At 40.9% G+C, this 19,853-nt stretch overlaps 1 protein-coding gene across 1 annotated transcript in view; it reads right to left on the bottom strand.

Moving 5' to 3' along the window:
* Positions 1–483: 483 nt before the first annotated feature.
* prmt3 (protein arginine methyltransferase 3) overlaps positions 484–19,853 on the bottom strand; it is a 62,887-nt gene continuing 43,517 nt past the window's right edge. Inside the window, exons 14-16 of the mRNA XM_059347461.1 lie at positions 12,495–12,545; positions 11,104–11,191; positions 484–751 (exon numbers count right to left, since the gene is read on the bottom strand). Coding sequence (XP_059203444.1) covers positions 642–751; positions 11,104–11,191; positions 12,495–12,545 — 249 coding nt within the window. The 3' untranslated portion in view covers positions 484–641. The remainder of the gene's footprint in view (positions 752–11,103; positions 11,192–12,494; positions 12,546–19,853) is intronic.

Here is a 19,853-nt window from a genome sequence, read left to right as displayed (position 1 = left end):
GCTCTTACTTTACCCTTACTCTAGAAATTACTTTTGTACAGAATAACACAGTTATAACATACATCATAAAAAATAAAAACTGCAAGTTGAATTTTTACAACCTCTACTTGCAGCCTGTCCTGTCCTCTCCTCTCTGCTCTGTGTAAACAGATTTTCAGTGGATATTTGTCACGTGATCGTTCATCTCAGCAGAATCAACCATGGCTTCACAGTGTCGCTGAGGAGCAGAATTTAATGTTTTTAACAGGATCTAGTTATTACAAACGGTTTATTTTCGGCAAAATTTTAAACAAGACATATAGAATTAAGTGATTTTGACAAACTATGATCCGTTCAATGGATGTCCAAAAGTTCACATTTTGACAATTTTTGCTTTTTACAGTCTTTCTACTATAAACGCTGTATTTTTGTCGATATTTTTCTATGTTGGGGTTCAAATATGCTTAATAAAACACTCACAAGGAAAAAATCTTATACGTTATGTTTTTTTATTTATTAAAAAGGCACAGAAACAATCCTAAACATTTGAAACATCAAAAATCTACTTTTTAATTCTATCCTTCTCCCACAGGTGAATTCCTGAATGGTCAGTTAAAAAGTGGGCTGTATCTGGGGAACGTTGTACCATGTGGCCGCTGATGTTACTGCAGGCTGTAAAACAGCTTCCTATCTCGCAGCTGGAGGCTGATCAACAGGGCACGAGGGTCCTTCTTGTTTTTACGCACGGTGATCTTTCCCCGGAGCTCCTCCCCTGAAGAAAGGAGAGAGAGATACCAAACATCAGTGCAAAGTTTGTTTCACAGTGGAGACAGGAAACCTCCTCAGTCAACCATCTCTGAACAAGAAGCAGGACTTCGGTTTAACTAGAAATAAACTTCAGACACATAAGAGAATATAAAGATTCCTCAAGACACAAAAAACTGAATTCAATTTGAAAGAGAAATGGGAAAAATGAAGGAGAAAATAAGTTCAATGACAATCCAGAGATAAACACAAAACTGTTACCTGCAATTAAGATTAAAAGAGACTGTGAGATAGAGTAGAGCTGGTGTTACCTCAAGTTCCAGTCAAGTAACACTTCTACCAAGTTGGTTATAGGAACTGTTACTATACTGAAATATTCCACAATGTACTTTCTGTACCTTTGCGTAGGAGCTGAAGTTGAGGGCAGGACTGACCAGAGTATTGTTTAGTTAACTGTATCTGTCAGAATAAACGGAGATTGCCTCCAAAAGAGATCTGGTCTGGGTTTCTTCATTAACACAATGCAGAGTACACACCCCCGGTTACATTTCTCCACCAAGAACGATTAACTCAAGTAACTTACTAGGATTTTGGTTCAGTGAATGGCGGGCCACGTGTGTCTATATTAACAGATTTTGCTGTTTACATGTCTCAAGATGAAACTTCAATCTGATTGTATGCACTTAAAATGGCAAAAAATTGTGATCTGTGCAGAACAGATTCCAACACCTTCTGCTGGAGGTGTAAAAAATTCAAATAATAATACTGGTTCCTACTGGAATGCTTAAAAACAGGTCGCAAATATTGTTTTATTACAAGGCCTTAGCAAACATTCCTTAAACAGGAACTGGACTGTTTCCAACTGTGGATGAACACACATTTAGTGCTGATGAGTTATTTACTGCAGCAGGGCTTTCTATGTGGGATTGAGTCAAAATTAACTCCAGCGTGTGGCTAAGGGTAACGAAGGAACACGTCACCTGAAGCAACAGTATGACTCATTGATGTTGTTGCAATTATAAAGTTATTGAAATTGATTAATTTCTTTTATCTGTCCTTGGATATAAGTTGCATTAATTTTGGGATCAAGTATGCATGTATGTAAAGTTATTCATGTTTTATTATATGTTTTTTATTATATTCCTTACTGGAGTTTTTCTATGTCCTTGGAGGAAGTTAAAGTGAATAAAACTTTTATTCATTGCTTGATTTCCATCTGATAACAATCCTCAGTACATCACAACCATAACATCTGAGCCTTTATATCAAACTCTTTAAAAAACCCTATCAAAGAGCAGCCAACATCGATCAGCATGTTGGTAATAAAAGAGAGATGAATAAACGCTCACAAAGAGAAATCTTCCTGCAGCAGTTACAGTGCTGCTGAGCTCAGGCCTCTGCAGACACACACGGCCGCTTATAGAAATGATGATGTGTGTAAAGGCGATGTGGTTTAATGTATGTTAATAAGCAAGATTGCGTGTGTGCGAGAGAGTGTGTATGCAGACATGCAGAAATCTCCAGATGGCGCTGAGGAAGAGGCGCATTTACAGTAGGACGCACGAGCGACCAGGAGGCCGGGAGAAGACGCTGATGATTATGACGCATAATCACTCTGATTAACTTCACGTTTGACTGCTGGAGGTAAATGAATGTTTATCCACACGGCAAACAAGCATCCTCTCACCCCCACCCTCCCCTCCGTGCCACGCGCTCTCCATCGCTGGAGGTTAGAGGAGGACGAGGGGAGAAAAATGCTGATGTGACGCTTTTTTTCCTCCATCAAATCGTTCGCCATCACTGCTGTCACGTCTCGCTCGTTACCATGCCAACGCCGCTGTCACAGAGTCTCTGCTGCTGGCGCCGCTCTCTGGGTCCGTCGGTCCACTGCAGAGAGGACAGACGGACGCAGCGCTCGCACTGTGGGAGCTTCAACAGAAACCAGAGTGGAACAAATTAACTCAACTCTCCTGTTCTAAATCAGTTCATTCAGATTGGGGTTCTGTTTGTGAGGCGCTAGACTCCCTGCTATGTTGCACAGAATTCAACTTTTCAAAGAGTATATTTAACCCGCATTTTAAAATTTCACTTTTCAAATCCAATTAATAAAGTGCTGCACAGCATTTTAAACAAAAACGTAACCTATTCAAACAACAAACAGCCTGGCCGTGCTCTCCGCTTCCATCGGGTTAAAATATCTTAAGAAATGCAGAAAATATCAAGGAGGACAGGGATACCAGGCTGTTCAAAAGCCTCAGCATGATCTCCTTTAGTACTCATTTTGGACTCAGGTGGAACAATTTGGCAAAAAATATCTAATTGCGATTATTTTCAATGATATTGCCAGTGGTGGAAAAAGTTTTTAGATCCCTTACTTCAGTAAAAGAACTAATACCACACTGCAGGATTACTCTACTACAAGTAAAATGCATTAAAAACTTAATGAATTAAAAGTACAAAAAAAAAAAATCAACATCAAAATGTACTTGAAGTATCAAAAGTAAAAGTATTCGTTATGCAAAATGGACTCCCAAATCTTCCAAATGTATTTTTGTATTATTATTATTATTATTATTATTAATAATAATAATAATGCATTTATGTAAGCAGCATTTTACGCTTGTTTACCAATTTTAACTACTTCATATACTGGTTAAATTTATAAACATGTGTAATCACTTTAAATGTATCATGTTTTTCATGTTAAATCTCGACCTAAAAAGTAACTAAAGCTAAATGTAGTGGAGTAAAAAGTACAACATTTGCCTCAAAATGTAGTGGAGCAGAAGTATAAAGTTACTTATGTGAAAATACGCAAGTAAATAACAAGTACCTCAGAACTGTACTTAAGTAAAATACTTGAATAAATGTACTTAGTTACATTCCACCATTGGATATTGCATATGTGATATGAGTCATAATATTGGATGGAATCTCATGCTCATTAAAACATATATTAAAATGATGATGGTGTGTTTGTTTGTGAGGCTGTGTAGAATACAATCTGTAGCCCAGGACATCTCTGCAACAGCACAATACTTAAAGGCAAATTATGTGTCTAAATACCATTTTTGATTAACAAATAATGTACTTCCTGCAATTTGGATGTTGCACCTTGAGGAATTAGCAATTCTGAAATAAAGCTAGTTGCCAAGGCACTGCACAACTTGAGTTATTAGAAAAAATATCACAACTGATGTTAAAACACGATGCCGAGATTAAAGATGATACTGATACAGAAACCTCTCTTCCTAAATGTTGAGGAGCCATGCTGCAGCATTAACGTACAGATTGATGTTGGCTTGGAAAAGTTAATCACTTTAATAGATCTCACGACTTTGTGAAGGACTTTTAGTAGTCAAAAGTAAGGGCCTTTGATCAGACACCAGAACTAAAAATCCTGATCAAACTCAACGGTTAGATTTCGGTCTTTCTTGCATAACTAGTAAAACACCGTCAGAGCCTTGACCTGCAGCTTGTTACTGCACGGAACAGACTAAAATGTTGCAAGGCTGGTAAAAGATGTAGCCTGTCTGTCATCCACTCAATCACAAACCTAATCAGCTGGGTCAGGGGTGTGGGCATGATGGATGCAGAACTGTAACAGAAAAGGTCACTGACACACACGTCTGGTTTGTGTTGTCAGTGTGCCTAAACACGTGATCTCTGTACAAAAGCTCATGTAAAGGTCTGACAGAAAATGTATAGTCTAAAGCTGAAAAAGCAAAAGTTGTCTGCTCCACTTCCTTCATCCAACCCTTTCAGGTGATGCTTAACCTCATGCAGATCTCCAATATGTAGCCAAAGCAAAAACCAATCTATTTTGTTCCTCAATTTGAGGCATACAGTCATGGGAAAACATTTTAGACTACCCATTGTTTTCTTCAGTTTCCTGTTCATTTTAATACCTGGTACCTGGTATATTTGTTTGGACAAATATAATGATAACAACAAAAATAACTGATAAGAGTTTAATTTAGGAGCTGATATTTAGACATTTTCCCCCAAAACATTTTTTATGATAATGATTTTGGATATTATCAAGAAATCCATCAGAATGGCTAGATATCAGCTTCATTGTCTACAAAGTTAAATATTCCCCAAAAAGCAAAACAAAAAAACTATGCTTGCCTTAATTTATATTATAGGAAACTTCAATTTCCCACTAGCTATAATCTGGTACCGGCACCAGAGCCTGGTGCTCCTGGGAGGCAGCGGACGGCTGCAGTCAAACTCAAGTTGGCAAAAGGCTGATAAAGGTTCAAGGAATAATTGCTTGACCTTTGTTGACCTTTTCTTAAGACACATCTGAAAGAAAAAAAAAAACATGTGGGACTTTTGCTCTCAAAAAATTCTGTCCGGCTAACCTCTTGTGTTTTACATTTAAGGATTAAAAGCGTAGAAAGAGACCCACCGAGTGGATGTGTGTCTGTTGAGTCGCGGTGTGACCACAGCAGCTCTGCTGTAATCAGTCAGACCAAACTCCCTGTAGAAGTGGCTTCAGTAAACTGGCCGCTCAGATGCTGGGAGAAAGAGTTAACCATGTGTGGAAATGAGTTGGGGAATAGAGCCGGGCTTCCACCACGACGTCGTACATCAACATGCCAGTGTCATTAAGCACAACAAGGCCCACAGAAACAGCCCCACGCAGCCTTCCTCCATGAAATTAAACTGGAAATACACGGCTCGCATTAGTAATTCATTTAAACTGTTGTCATTTACATTTTAACCATTTAGCCCACACTCCTACAGGATCTGCAGCTCCACGGTGAGGGCGAGAGCAGACTGAGCCAAAGTACTGTAACACTAAGGCTAATATCTTACTGCTTTTATGGGATTTTTTCAAAAAAATACCATGATTTTTCGAGTTGTACCTGAAATTTATGTCGTCGTGAAAAGGGAACTCATGATTTGATTTCATGTGAAGTTAATTTACTATGCGTTAGCACTTCAGAGAACAATCATCCTTATAGTCCTTCCAGTGTTTCTAATAGTATAAGAAAAAGAAATAGAAGCTAAAAAGACAAATATTTGGTGTTAATTAGCAATATGAAAGAGGTGAGGGCATCTCATCGCTCGTGCGTCGTACTGCCAATGCTCGAACTTCATATGAGTTCAGTTAGAGACCTTATCTGTCATTGTCTCATCCAAGTGCTTCTGGTATTTCGCAGTGATGCAATGACTTCCACTTCCCTCTCTCTGACACTGTAGAGATGCTTATGGCCACATTTCAGCCACCATGTCTTTGACACTCTCCCTCTTGCTCCAGTCTACCTTCATTTATCCTGTTTTTACTTCCCAGGCCTTTCCTGTTCAGTGCAGAGTTAAGAAGCAGAGCTGATGGGCAGTATATACCAAGCCCTGGCATATAGACACCAAAACCATAGTGTGGAATTACAGCCCTGAAAAATGGCTGAAGGTTGGCTCGGCTGCTGCTGCTCAACAGCTCAAGGTCCTCCAGAGTTCAAACGAGGAGACGGGGTGAGGGAGTAAAGTGAGACCAGACAGGTGAGGGCGGGGGGTGAGGAGATCTGGAGGAGCTACAGCACCACTCGGGACAAAGGTGGGAAAAAAAAATAAAAACTATCACCTGACTGTCCAATGAAAGTCTAGACAAGAACAAACAGCCACGCTGCAGGTAACCAGGCCACCGCCTCATTTCGAGAATCAAATTGTGACCTCCTTTCTCTAGTTACATTAAGTAGGTAATGCTGTGGAATAAAAAAAAAGGACCATCCTCTTCAATACTGGAGCTACACAAACACACCAGAGCATGACAAATGATTCGCTGTTTAATTTATTACGCTGCCAGCCGGGAGGATTTGCAGGGATGTTTTGTTCCAGCCTGCTGCGTGCCTTCTCTCTCTTCTGCCGGCACCTCCCACAGAAGCGCAGCCTCGGAGTTAATTACTGCTGCACTCGTACAAACACATCAAATAGGATTCGGTCTCCGCCATGATAAATCACCACAGACAGAGTCGGTATTAAAACAAACCACTGGATGTTTATGCCCGGCCCTCACTACAGCCGATCAGAGCTGAAGGTGCTTCTCAGTCAACACCCAGGAGGAGAGGCCACTGCAGGTGTGTGTGTGAAAAAAAAAAGAGTTTTTCATCTTCAAGGTGACTTCAGGAAGTTTTCTCTTACAGCCAGAGGGGAGTTTAGTATAGAAGTATGCAAGCACTCTTGTGAATTTGAGTGTGGAAAGTAGCAGTGTGTGTGTGTATTTGTGTGTGTGTGTGTGTGTGTGTGTGTGTGTTGTAAAGTACACCATAGGAGCCTAGCAGGCAGCCACTGAATGCTGTTAAAAACTCAATTTCTGGTTTACGGCCCCTGGAGGAGGCTGGGGACCGTCAGGGTGCCGGGGTGGAGCGAGCACATCAATAACCTGCCGCTCACTCCCTCACTCACACACTTCCGCCTTCATTTCGTTCTTCTTTTAAACTTTTCCTCTTCATACTTGGCTCGGTTCACAGATAAAAGCACAGACTGATGGATCTTTATAGACTCGACGTCAGTTTAAGCTCGACCTAGCTAGAAATTGAAATTGGCTGGTTCTAAGCTCGGGCTGTGACCTCGTGTGTGTTTGTGTGTCCTGGCTCATGCTGTGACATGTCTCTGTGCCCCCAAGTAACCTGAAGAGCCCAGATGCTCTGCTAGCTGTCAGATCAGGCACATAGTTGAAAAAGGGAATAACTTTTGTTTGTGTGTTAGAGTTGGGTCAATTTACAGTTTTGTTGCTCAAGTCTGGTGTATAAGCTAAAATCAGTATGATTTTATGCAAACCATTAGGCCATTATGACACATTCTGGTAAATTAAAAAGCAACCTATATGAGCAAACGGTGTCTGACAGCATCACAGCACTAAACCTAACTTGAATCACAGTGTTTTCCACTCAGAATCGACTTGGGCGGGCTGCAGAGGTATATTTACACCTGCCAAAGTATATCTGCTTCTTTAAAAAAATCTTTTCATTTCATCAGTCCGGCAGGATGAGGTCATCTGCGATCAAAGATCTACCCTCGTTCCAACAGACAAGCTCTGTGGTCAACAGAGACTTTCTCTGGTAATACTGTAATGTTTGAGGATGCAGACACGGTGCCATATGATAATGTAATTAACATAATATTATGTTTATTTACAACCAAGCCACTAGTATCTTGGGTACACCTATTGGGCTTTTCTATTGGCACGTTTTGGCTGCACCGAATGAAACCGTGTCACAGCAGAAGTTGTACCTAGTAACACCCGAGATGGACTATGTCCAGTTGAGTCTAAGTGCAGCCAACCACCTCCAAGATATTACTTATTTTGACACGTTTTCATATTGTGTGTATATGTATGATTGTGTTTGTGACAAATAAACATGATTTGATTTGTGATTTGAAATGAAGTGCGAAATGGAAAGAGTTCATCTTCAAGAGAGTATTAATGTGCAAAAGAAATGTCATGGCAATCTGCACATGATGTAATATTCATTCATTCATTCATTATCCTTCTCCACTTATCTGCACTAGGGTCGCGGGGGGCTGGAGCTAATCCCAGCTGACATTGGACGAGAGGCAGGTTCACCCTGGACACATCGCAAGACTATCACAGGGCTGACACATAGAGACAGTCAGGCTCTCATTCACACCTACGGACAATTTAGAGTCACCAATTAAACCTAAGTGCCTGTTTTTGGACTGGGAGGAAGCCGGAGTACGACCCTCTTGCTGTGAGCCAAGAGTGCTAACCACTAGACCACCATGTAGCCATGATGTAATATTACGTTTATATGGAAATTTTGGCCTGATGTTGGCACAGAAGAAAAATGAGTGGAGCCACAAAAACTAGATGATCAGTTTAGTCAGGACTGAGAATACTGACAGACAATGCAACAGAAATCGAGCCCTTAGTTTCCTAGATGTGCTGTTAGTGACAATAGTGAAATTTCAGCCTGGTGGTGGTAAAAGGGTTAGATTAAGATCGAAATGAAGTTAATTTAGTTTATCTTGAAAAAGCCAATATAAAAGTACACACCGCACAAAGGGAATATATGCACTTAAGAATAGGTAAACAGGGGCAAATAAGGACATTCAGGGTCATTTATGTGAATATACATACTGGTTACAAATCAAAGGAAAAAACAATAAGTGTCTTAGTAAGGTACTGATCAACCCTAAGCTGCAAAACAGCTTCACTGCTCCTCATCGTAGATCTCTGAAACTCTACTGGAGGGGTTAACATCATTCCTCTAACAGATATTCCCTCATCTGTCTAAGATATTGGTCCAAACTCACCCGTAGGTGTTCAACTGCTTTGAGATGTGACTGTGCAGGCCATAGCATATGATTCACATCATTTCCATGAAAGCATTCACTGCCCCCTTGAGCCCCGTACAGAAAGCATCTGCATTCATTATGTTTCTCTGCTCCGCACAAGTGAAACAGGGAATGGAGCCGACATTCTGCACCAGATAATCAAATGAAATCTGTCTCCGTTTCGCTCCGCAGTCCCCCCACTTCTGCACTGTGTTAGCATACTGTCGTCCTCAGCTCTCAGAGTCCGCTGCGTTTATCTGACCCAGCGGAGCCCGAAGCCTGCGATAGCGTTTGAGCAGCGTCAGAGCTTTTGACGTTCTTATCGTGCCGGCCGAGCGTGGCTAAGGGCTGCCGCACGTCAATCGCCTCAGTCCTCATTTATTACAGCAGACTCCATCTAATATCTGGTCAGCAAGTGGACAGCCAAGCCACAAGATTCATCCATTCCCACATCAGCAGACACATCTAAGATTTCCATTTTGATAACACACGCAGAGAGCCAGACTGTACAGCAGTAATAAACACAGGACCTTTCACACAACACACACACATATACACATAATATATAAAGGAAAAACCTGAATACAAGAGTGGAAGACAGCGAATGCAGATGCTTCTGTTCACCAGGGCTCACTAAATGGTTTGGTGACGATGAGGGTCTGAATAAAATGCTACTGACTTTAAAGTAACCAGCGCTCAACCCAATTAATGGCAGATTTTGGACCAACGTGTAAGACAATGCTCTCCACCACCACCTACAAAAGACCAATTTGTATAATAGAAACTATCATCTTCTAAGCTACTTAATTATATCTGTGATTGTCTTTTGTTTGCCTCTTTTCCATCTATTGTACTGAAGAAATCATCACCTGATTAAATAAAGGTTGCATATACAAATGAGGGATTATCTTGTGGGGGAATCGTGCTCAATTCTCTAAAAAAAGTTCCTCAGAGTTAAGAAGGAGCTTTGAAACTGTTCTGGAGGCTTGTGGTGACCTGATACCATACTCATACACTTCATGTGGGTTTTTTCTTCAGTTAGTCACCCATCTTGATATAATGCCTGTGTGGGGAAACACTGGAAAATGATATCATATATTGTTGCAATTGTTCATAATACCAGAGAAACTTTTCCTCTATTAACTTGAATAAATATTGAAGATTTACTGATCTAAACCCACCAGAAAGGTCCTTCCTGTGGTAAATGTTTTGGTATACATGAAATGCATTAATGTTTCAAAAAACAGAAGAATAACAGGGGGGTGAATATGAGTAGCAGCAGTATGGCATAAATAAGGAAAACCTCCTAAAAACTCAAAATAAGGGTTTTTAATATTGCCTCCCAGTTTTTGCTTTAATTATTGGACTTCCCATTAAAGCATGACTAAGTAACTTTTGATTTGATGCAACCTGACTCAATCACGACTATAAAAAACTACTAGTGTGTAAGTTACCACCTTCAAGGCTGGTTCATTACATTTTCACTATAGACCAACAACAGTAAGGCGAACCTCCCAAAAAACGATACAAGATGCTCTGTCATGTTTTCTGTGGAGAGTTATCTCAGAGAACATCTTTTCAGTGATGCCTTTCAGCAAGCTGCACCAGTTTTAAAATAATTTAATCTGCTGATCCGCTGATTCTATAAATATTTCACTGGTCAGTTACAAAGCGCTCCTCTTGTAACGTGTCAAGCTTCGGAGGCCTGCAGGCGGCTATCAGATGAAGTTTTACATGCTGTCTCTGATGGCTGGATGTGATTTGTTTTGATCCCTTGCTGTCTCTGCTGGTGACAGATAACGGGTGTCAACCAGCCTGACTACATCTCCACCACAGACAGATTACCTGCCGCAGCGAGCTATGATGCACCTCCGAGGTCCACGGGAGGGAAATCAAATCATGAAAGAAAGTAAACCCATTCAACGCAAACCAAAATCTCTTCTTGACCCAGAAAAAGAAATACAAGAGAGCTGCAGAACTTTGACATACTATATATTTGATGTACTTTGATATAAAACTACCGTTGCAGTTTCTCCTGGTCTGTGTGTTACTGACCTGCTTGGACAGAGAAAGGCCTCTCCAGTAGAAACACAGTCTGTTTCCAGTGCGTCTTTGTGACCTGAGGACCCGTGGAGAACATCACCTGGTGTGATAATACATGAAAAGAAAAAGAGAGCATTAACCAGTGTTTCTGTTAGCTAGGAAAACCTTTTCATGTTGCAGCATTTTGAAAAAACTAAACCACTTTTAGATGTTCAAGGACATGAAAATTGTCAATAACTCAGTTTAAACCAATTTTCTTTATTAAAACAAATTCTAGAAACAATACCGCTCAAAAGTTTTTAGGTCACTTAGAAATGTCCTTATTTTTGAAAAAGCAAAACATTTTTAAATGAAAAACAGAGACATACAGTATAGACATTGTTAATGTGGTAAATGACCATTAAAGCTGGAAACGGCTGATTTTCTTATGAAATATCTGTTATATATTGTCAGAAACCATCACTCCCGTGTTCCAGTGGCACATTGTGTTAATCCATGTTTATAGTGTTGAAAGGCTCATTGATCATTGAAACACCTGAGCATTATGTTAGCACAGCTGAAAACTGTTTTGTACTGATTTGAGAAGCAATAAAATGAACCATCCTCAGGGTAGTTGAGTATCTAGAGGTAAAGTTGGAGATTTTTTCAGGTTAAAATGATTATTTCTGCCCTTGTCAATGTCTTGACTATATTTTCAATTCATTTTATAACTCATTTCAAGAATAATTGTTTTTATGGAACACAACACTCACAACATTTTCTAAGTGACTCCAAACATTTGACGCTAGTGTATGTATTGGGAAAATTTTTAAAAACACAAAAGCAGTAAGTCATAATTTGAGCCTATGGAAATTATGCTATTCATGTCGTTACTTAATAATAGTTTCTGGAAAGAACAATGACATTTAAAGTTGAGAGCAATAAACCTGGAACGACTCAAGCAACAATCAAGACTTATTGGATGTCCTGTGGGATTCTTGTTTAGATTAAAACAAGCGGCACTAAAGCTTGGAATCAGTTCTCTATTTTATGGTTTCTGTTACAGTAAATATACTTTAACACTTCTCTCTACAGCCATGTATGGTCAGGTAAACACATAATCCCATGTTACATTGTTCTGGCTTTAGCTCACAGTGGAGATGGATGTGCACTGGATCATCCATAGCATGCAGTTTGAGTCTCAGGTACAATAGGAAGTGCATTCAAAAGGCATATCTGTGTTGCTCACAGAGCTTGGCATCGGCTGTTCCAACTGGCCGGCTCTGCTGGGTAAGTGCTTATATCAGCAGTCGGCTAGGACGCCCGTCGATTGCCAGCGAACGCCTCGGGGAGGAGGAACACGCTAAAGCGTGAACATAATTGAGTTTCCGTTAAATGGCTTGGCTGTTGCCGCCGCTGCTTACCTTGTTGCCGCAGCCTTTGTCAAAGAAAATGTCAAAGTAGCCGACAATTGCCTGCAATGAAATATGAGGGGCGTGTTAGAATGTGACAGTACAATAAACCCCTGGATTTGTTTGACTACACTGCAACAGTGACATGTGGAGCTGAGAGAGGCAGGAGGCAGAACAGGTCTCAAGGTTTTAATGAGCAGAATAAGCTAAATGAGCTGCTGTGTTTAGAAATAAGTCAGTAAAAGCAAACTGGGAATATAATTTACTTTTCAAATATTTACAGTTATCTTTACAGTACTTATCTGCATTAAAGGAGACACAGGAATTTAGATTTCTTGCCCTGCTTACCATGTCATTGTCCTATGTTTGTGCATGCATGTGTGTGGTCTGGAGAACTCTATTGGCTTCATTGTTACAGTGAGAATCAATATGACTCATGTGAGAACTGCACCATGCAACCCTCCTTCCTCTAAAAACCAACTCGGTTTCTTGTTCAGGCTGAGTCAACAGCAGCTCCCATGTGCTCCCTCTCACCTCATCTGGGAGACTTGTCACCGGACAAAAGAAATAAATTATGAGGCAGCCGGCAACAACATCGAGGCAATTTTGCTGACATTAATAAAAAATAAAAAAAATCCAGTCTTGCACATGAAATTAGCAAAGGTGGCTACTTTGGTGACAGGAATATAGAAACACTCAGCAGCACAGAGGAGGAAATGGTTCAGGAAAATAAACACTATTGTAGTTTTGGTTCGACTGAAAATGAAAGTGAGTTTGTCTGAATAATGCCCACTAGGGAAGGAAATTAGGGAACTGACAAATCTCTGCTCCGAGGGAATCCATTATGTTAATAAGACTGTGCAAACCAAAAAAAGAAGCAACATCCGAAGCTTCATTACAGCGTTTCTAGATGGTCAAACTCATTAAATGCCTGCATGGAAATGTCACCATTCCTTTAAAATGTACTGTCTGCTGATATGGATTTACAGAGCTATAAACACAACTGACTGAAAACCAATCCACACATCTAAAAACAAACTGAGGGAAAGTCCAGGGCCAGAGTGCCTGTAGGTGACCGTTGTCAGATATGTGAGGTAAAAACCACCCCCCAGGCTTGTTTTCCTCCCATTTCTCCCCCCACTGGAGGAAGAGAGGCACTCTATCAATCTCAGGAGCGCACTTGTAGTGGCAATGATGCAGAACTAATAGCTTTTAATCCTGACGCAGCTGACAACTTGGAGGCCAGCTCTCTGAGACAAAGAAGAGCCGAATCAATGGAAGGGAGAGAAAGAGGAAAACAGAGGGAGGAAAGAGAGAGGAGAACAGACAGAAGGAAGACATAGAGAAAGTTAAAAAGGAAGGGATTAGCAGGAAGAGAGTGGCTGTAGCAAAATGTGAAAGCTGGGGAGGAGGTTTCGTTTTTTTTTTTTTTACAGGTTTTTTTTATTGTTTTTTTATCACTTGGAGAAGCAAAATACAGTACCATCTGTTCACAGATTCACCCAAATTTTATTTAAATATTTTCTGGCCATGAGAGATCTTTTGTTTTTTATGAATGCATAGAGATACACACTTGATAATCATGATGCCATCAGAAGCTGTGTTCGACACACTCCCCACACAGAGGCTTCAATCAACCTTTATCGACTCAGACAGGCAGGGGCGGCATGCTAGCTCACAACTAAACCGCCAGAAAAGAACCCAAAGTGGATAAAAGAGCATGTCAACCCAATGCAATTATGGCTTTTAATGAACGCTACAGAGACGCTCGGTACTGAGGTAATTAGGAAATTAGCCGTAATTACTCGTCAGGCAGAGCGGATTCACCTCTCTCAGCCGGAGAGGCAGAGATCATCCTCATCGCGCCTCGCTCATGACAACGCCTCGTAAGCGAGATTGATTGTCACTTCTGCATTGTGCAACTTTCACACAGCAGCAGCGAGACGGGCAATTAAAATTTAGGCCACAGAGTGAAACTTGCAAATACAAAAAAAAAAAAAAGCGGAAAAGCTCGGCGCCTCGCTGCTCCATTAAAATCACATTCAAATGGAGGAAAAAAAGGAAAAAGAATGTAACTGCCTCATACATAAAACACAAAAGCCTTGAAAGTGTAACGATAAGCAATAAAGACCTTGATGACTCACACCTGATGTGGACTGTACCAAGCAGAGGGGATCACAGGCTTTTCATTTAAACTGGGCTGAGGCTTTATCAAACTTCTTGGGGCACTTTGAAAGGACTTAATTATAGTTTTTATGAGAGCCAGTATAACAGTATAGCAAGACTTGAACCTTTACTCCAGATGGGGAATGAAAACTGTTACTCAGCAGCAAATAGAGTTTCTGTTTCTGTTGATCTAAAGCTATCTTAACTTGATAGATGGAGATTAAAACGCATGTACTGCTGTACTTTTGGTCCTGGCTGTTATTTAATTACTCTCTTTTGGCTCCAGCTCTGAAACACATATCCTTAAAGCAGAATGAATTGATTTTGGCCACTAGTGGGAGGGTTATTAAGTTGTTATGGCTAACATGGTAGCAAAAATCTCGACCAGCCACGACAGCGTATTGTATCGTTTTCAACTTGTGAGTCTGTTTGCATGTCATTGTGGCAAAATATGGTCCTGGTGACATCTACTGTAGAACTAACACAGAAGTGGTTTGAGTTCTTAGTGATAGCAACACAACCATACATGATGCAGTCACAATACTTGACAGTTGTGTAGTTGAGATCAAGGACGCCAGAAGGAGGTAAAAAAAAAAGTAGGGAACTATATGCCTGTTTCATTGCACCATTCACACCTATTTGGTGTTGCATGATGTTGGTGTAATCCCATTGCAAGATAGTCTCTAGTTCTATCAACATACATCCAGCACAGAATCAAGTTTCTGTCCAACTAATGAAGTCCAATAATTTATTTTATCCTAATCACAACTTCTGAAGAATATCAGGGTCTCGAGCTGCTTCCCCCGCTATTTTTTTTTTGTGTGCAAATTTTATCTGCTATTTGGTAGTAAGCAGGTAGCACACAGTGGTTTTTTTTAAGATTGTTTGCTAAAATCGCCATGTGTTTGCTGAAAATGAGGTTGATGAGAGTGCTAAAACTAAACCAAACTAAATGTGTTTTATGACCAAAACAATGAGCTAAACGAAGCAAAACACATCTCTAAGGAGGTGCAGAATTGGTGATAATTCTCTGCACTATGAGAAACCTTTTTCAAAATTTAAATATTTGGTCTTGGTTGACATCTTGAATAATCAGAAACCTTAAATTATAAATTCAGCACCCTTACAAACCCATTTTTTAAAATCTATTTTGCATTCATTTATGATAAATATAACAATGTATGAGGTTGTTAAATCTGAGATTTTGTGTAATCCCTGACAGATTAAGGCCTCTGTATTGGAGCCCATGACGGAAGAAGGGAGGGAGGGTTAAAGAAGCAAAAGCGACAAACAGAGTGGACCAGGAAAAGAAAGGGTAAAGTTAAACCATAGAGACACATACACACACCCACACACAGAAAACAGGACAAATCAGAATGAGCGCTTTTCATTTTCATCAGCGTTTAGCCTTGGGCCCCGGCTCTGTCTGTGATAAGTGATGACAGTGGGCTTCCTGACGGCCCATGGAGGAGGCTCCGCAACACTGCTGCTCTCCGGCCCCCATTCTCCGGGAAGAGCGGGGGGAAAATTAATAATTATCATCATGGATAACACCAACAGGGAGCAATTCATCATTGCTCCCCTTTCGCCCGGCTGTGTGTCAGCGAGCTGCGTGGCCCGGCCAGATACTATTATACGACGTAGGGAGGGGGGTTACGGGGAGGGAGAGGGAGGGGCACTGAGGGGGAGGGAGGGGGAGGGAGGAGAGAGGGCTAATGCGCTTTTGATGGGGTTTATCCAGGCGTGGAGGCTTCAAGCACGACCACCTCACGGGCTGGTTGGTGTGAATAGCCCCCCCCCACCACCACCTCCCCCACCCCTCCACTCAGCCTCTCCAACCGACTGACGCCACTCCAGTGAGGTGGAGCACAAATCAAGCTCAGCTGCAGCGTCCCACCTCCAGCCGGTGTTTCTCACTCATGATGCCTCTCGGGCAAACAAACAATTTACTGTAACAGTTAGGAAAGGGTCCAGATTCATGCCGCGCAAAACTGACAGTGGTTAGCTGCATCGCTGAGCTTTGTTCAGGTAATCTCAAGGAATAAAAACACTGGACACAGTTAAGTTTAACGTGGACAGTTGCAGAGAGACAATACTAGTGTTATTCTCATTTCACCCCCCATTTTATAACTGTTGTTCATTGTCATGTTAATGACACTTGCAAACAAAGGGGCACAAGCCTCTTAAAGCTTTTTCCAAAAAACTTACTTTCAATGTAAAACTTCTCACACACTTGCCTTTGCGACAGAAAGTGAACACTCAGAAAGCACACAGGCCGGCTAACTACCTGCTATATCAAAGAGTGCACTGAGGTTGTGGCTCATTTCGATTTTAGCCTAGCAAACACAAGAAGATGGTTTGTGTCTACATGTTTCCAAATTGCAAAGACTACTAAGACTACCTTTTATGAATACTTTTGGTTGGACTCGTTTGTGAGACATTTCTGTTGCATTTTTAAAGTTTTTGGTGAACCATGCTGCCCAGTAGAACCCATTCTTGTCAAAGTCTTTGTTTTTTTTGTGATATTTGGTTTAAAACATAAATGGGTCCTTGAATTTTGGAACCAGTTTAGCTTAATAAATGCTTTATTTAGTATGTTTAGTCACGTATCTCTTCATGTTTGCTTTCATTTTGCAGAGTTTTTCCTACCATCATAAGGCTATGGTGAAGCATGCAAGCCGTTTTAGGTTCCACCTAGGCCGAATTAATGTAAAATCAATGTAAAGAGTATTGAAACTAACAGACTTTTCCCAGATCTAATAGTTGTCCTGGGTCCTCAGTGGATTTTTTTAAGCAAGTTTTGTGTTTAAGCTTTTTGGGGTGTTGTTTATCATCTGCTCTAGCTTTTCCAAGTTTTTGTACACAGATATGGTAACTAATTACGTGAACTTGCTTAGTTTTTGATTGAAAAATGTAATGTTTTCTTTAGCAAGGCCCCTGTCAAATAGGTGCACCCGAGTCTTCCACAAACCTGAGAGAAAACACTGCATGAATGCTGTCTTTGCCAGGACTCACACTCATAAAATATGAGAATAACAGCCCGCTTGACAAGTATTCCCACTTTAAGAGCAGCACTGCTGATAAACAAGTACAAAAGAGCAGGTCGGAGTACCTTTGATTATGGAAATTAATTTGCTGTAACCACTTTCCCCGCTTGCTGATTGCCAAAATTTTTCACAATGCCTTTAGACAACCTTCAGTGTGTGAAATTGATGCATCTAGCTCATGTTGGATGACAGGGAGATAATGAAAGAGGTTTTTTTAGTTGAGAAAAATGTCACCCCTTGTTTAAAAGAAGGTCTGGTCTGTTTTTGCTGCTGTGTGTGTTAAGAGCCTGTCCTTTGTCTCTTCTGTGATGGATTTCTCTGTGTATGACTTTAAAAAACTGGCACTAAATGTCTCTCAAACTGCACTTCATCCAGTTGCCACTAGATGCTGGATCCTGAACAAACTGACAATATATTTGGAAAACAAATCTTCAAATCCTCGAAATTCAGAGGAATGTTTTTAACTTCTGTCTCCTGAGGTTAACTCTTTCTAGCTTGAATATTGTGGTGGACAGAATTGTTCCCACTTCGCCAACTACAAGCCACACAACACCTCAACATGTGTCTCCAGCCTAACCCACATCTTTTATGGACCTGGACCTGATGAAGTCAAACAGCCAAATCGGCAAGCATGACAGTTCAACTCCACTGTTTCAGCATTGCACTTCTATAACACTGTCCAAAGATATCATCTTCTCTAATTCATACATTCTTCTTCCACATCAATACCTGACACCTACATTACCCACAATCCACCCCTGACAGTTTCCTCAAAGATTAAGGAAAGATTTTGCGAGTTGGAACTAATGAAGACTCAGGCCTACAAGCCAGATACAGAGGTCAACATCCCGAGATTTCTTATTTACTTTTAAACTTGTGGTCAAGAGAAATCACTGATTCAGCAGATTATGTGCAGCTCTTTTTGAAGCCACAGAAGGTTTTATATATATTTTCTCCAACATATAATACTTAGAAACTTAATTGAATAGCACCAGTTACCAGTGCTTTACAGAGGAGAAACTACTATAAGAGATTTCCTCTTTAACGTCTCAGATATTACCATGAATCATTATGTTGAAACTTTGTTTATAGTCAACAGGAAACAGCCTGCTCTAACAATTCTTGTTGTAAGTCAGAATATACACTCTGTTTGCTGCTGAGAGTTAAAGAGTGGATTTTTCCATTAACAATTCGCTTCTTAATGTGCTGAAACTCGTCCTTGAAGTTGACGAGTGCCTGCCCTGTCAGTCCAGAAGGCCATACCCCCCCCCCCCCCCCCCTCGCAATTTAAATTTGATGGAAAGCAGGTTAGAGATGGATTGCAGAGACATTTTTCTCTGTAGCGCTACAGTAGCTACATCAGCAGCAGTGAGACAGCAGTGCTAAAATTAATTACAGACAGAAACTTATTCTCTCCTGCAACACCATCAGCATACATCATTTCCAGCCTTTAGGTGGGGATGAGGCAATTCTGCTACCTGTTCTACAGTTCAGGTAAATGGATCATGGAGCTGCGGGGGCTAAAAGAGAAAAAAGGCAAGGGTAAAGATGCCTTGAGAAATTCTCTGATCCAAGTTTTAATAAAAGTTTCAGCACATATAAATCCTCTGTGTGATTTCCCGGCATGCAAAAGGCAGACACGATGTATACAGGGCATGTGAGAGGGTAAAAGGGAGGCGAGGGAAGGAAGGATTAAAAAAAAAAAAAGAAGCAAGAGTGAGAGGATTTGTCTTGTGAGTGAACGGCGCAGACGCAGGGGTTGTGCTGTTCATTTAATGCAAGGTTAGGCAGGCTGAGCTGATGAATGGACTGTCGACAGGAGAACAAAAGCAGGCGCTCCATCACGGGACGAGAGGCGCAGCAGCTCTCCCTCACCGATCCCCGAGCACTGGTCCAGGAGCGGTTTACCCTTCACACATCCTAACCTTAACTACTACTGAGGAGCTGCGGCCGATACTGACTACAGATCAGTATCTTTACGGTAGCTTCACCCTCACTCCTGCAGGTCAATAATCCATCTGTAAATCCTGGGACAAGCAGGCTGAAAGCAGCAGGCGAGTATCTGTGCACAGAAAACCTGCATAATAAAAGCCAGAGACACCTGGATAGAATGAGTCTGATAGCATGACTGAATTATAAATCATATAAATTCAATGCA

This window comes from Centropristis striata, chromosome 2, assembly GCF_030273125.1.
Source record: "Centropristis striata isolate RG_2023a ecotype Rhode Island chromosome 2, C.striata_1.0, whole genome shotgun sequence".
Taxonomy (NCBI): Eukaryota; Metazoa; Chordata; class Actinopteri; order Perciformes; family Serranidae; genus Centropristis; species Centropristis striata.
This window is presented reverse-complemented; position numbering and strand designations above follow the sequence as displayed.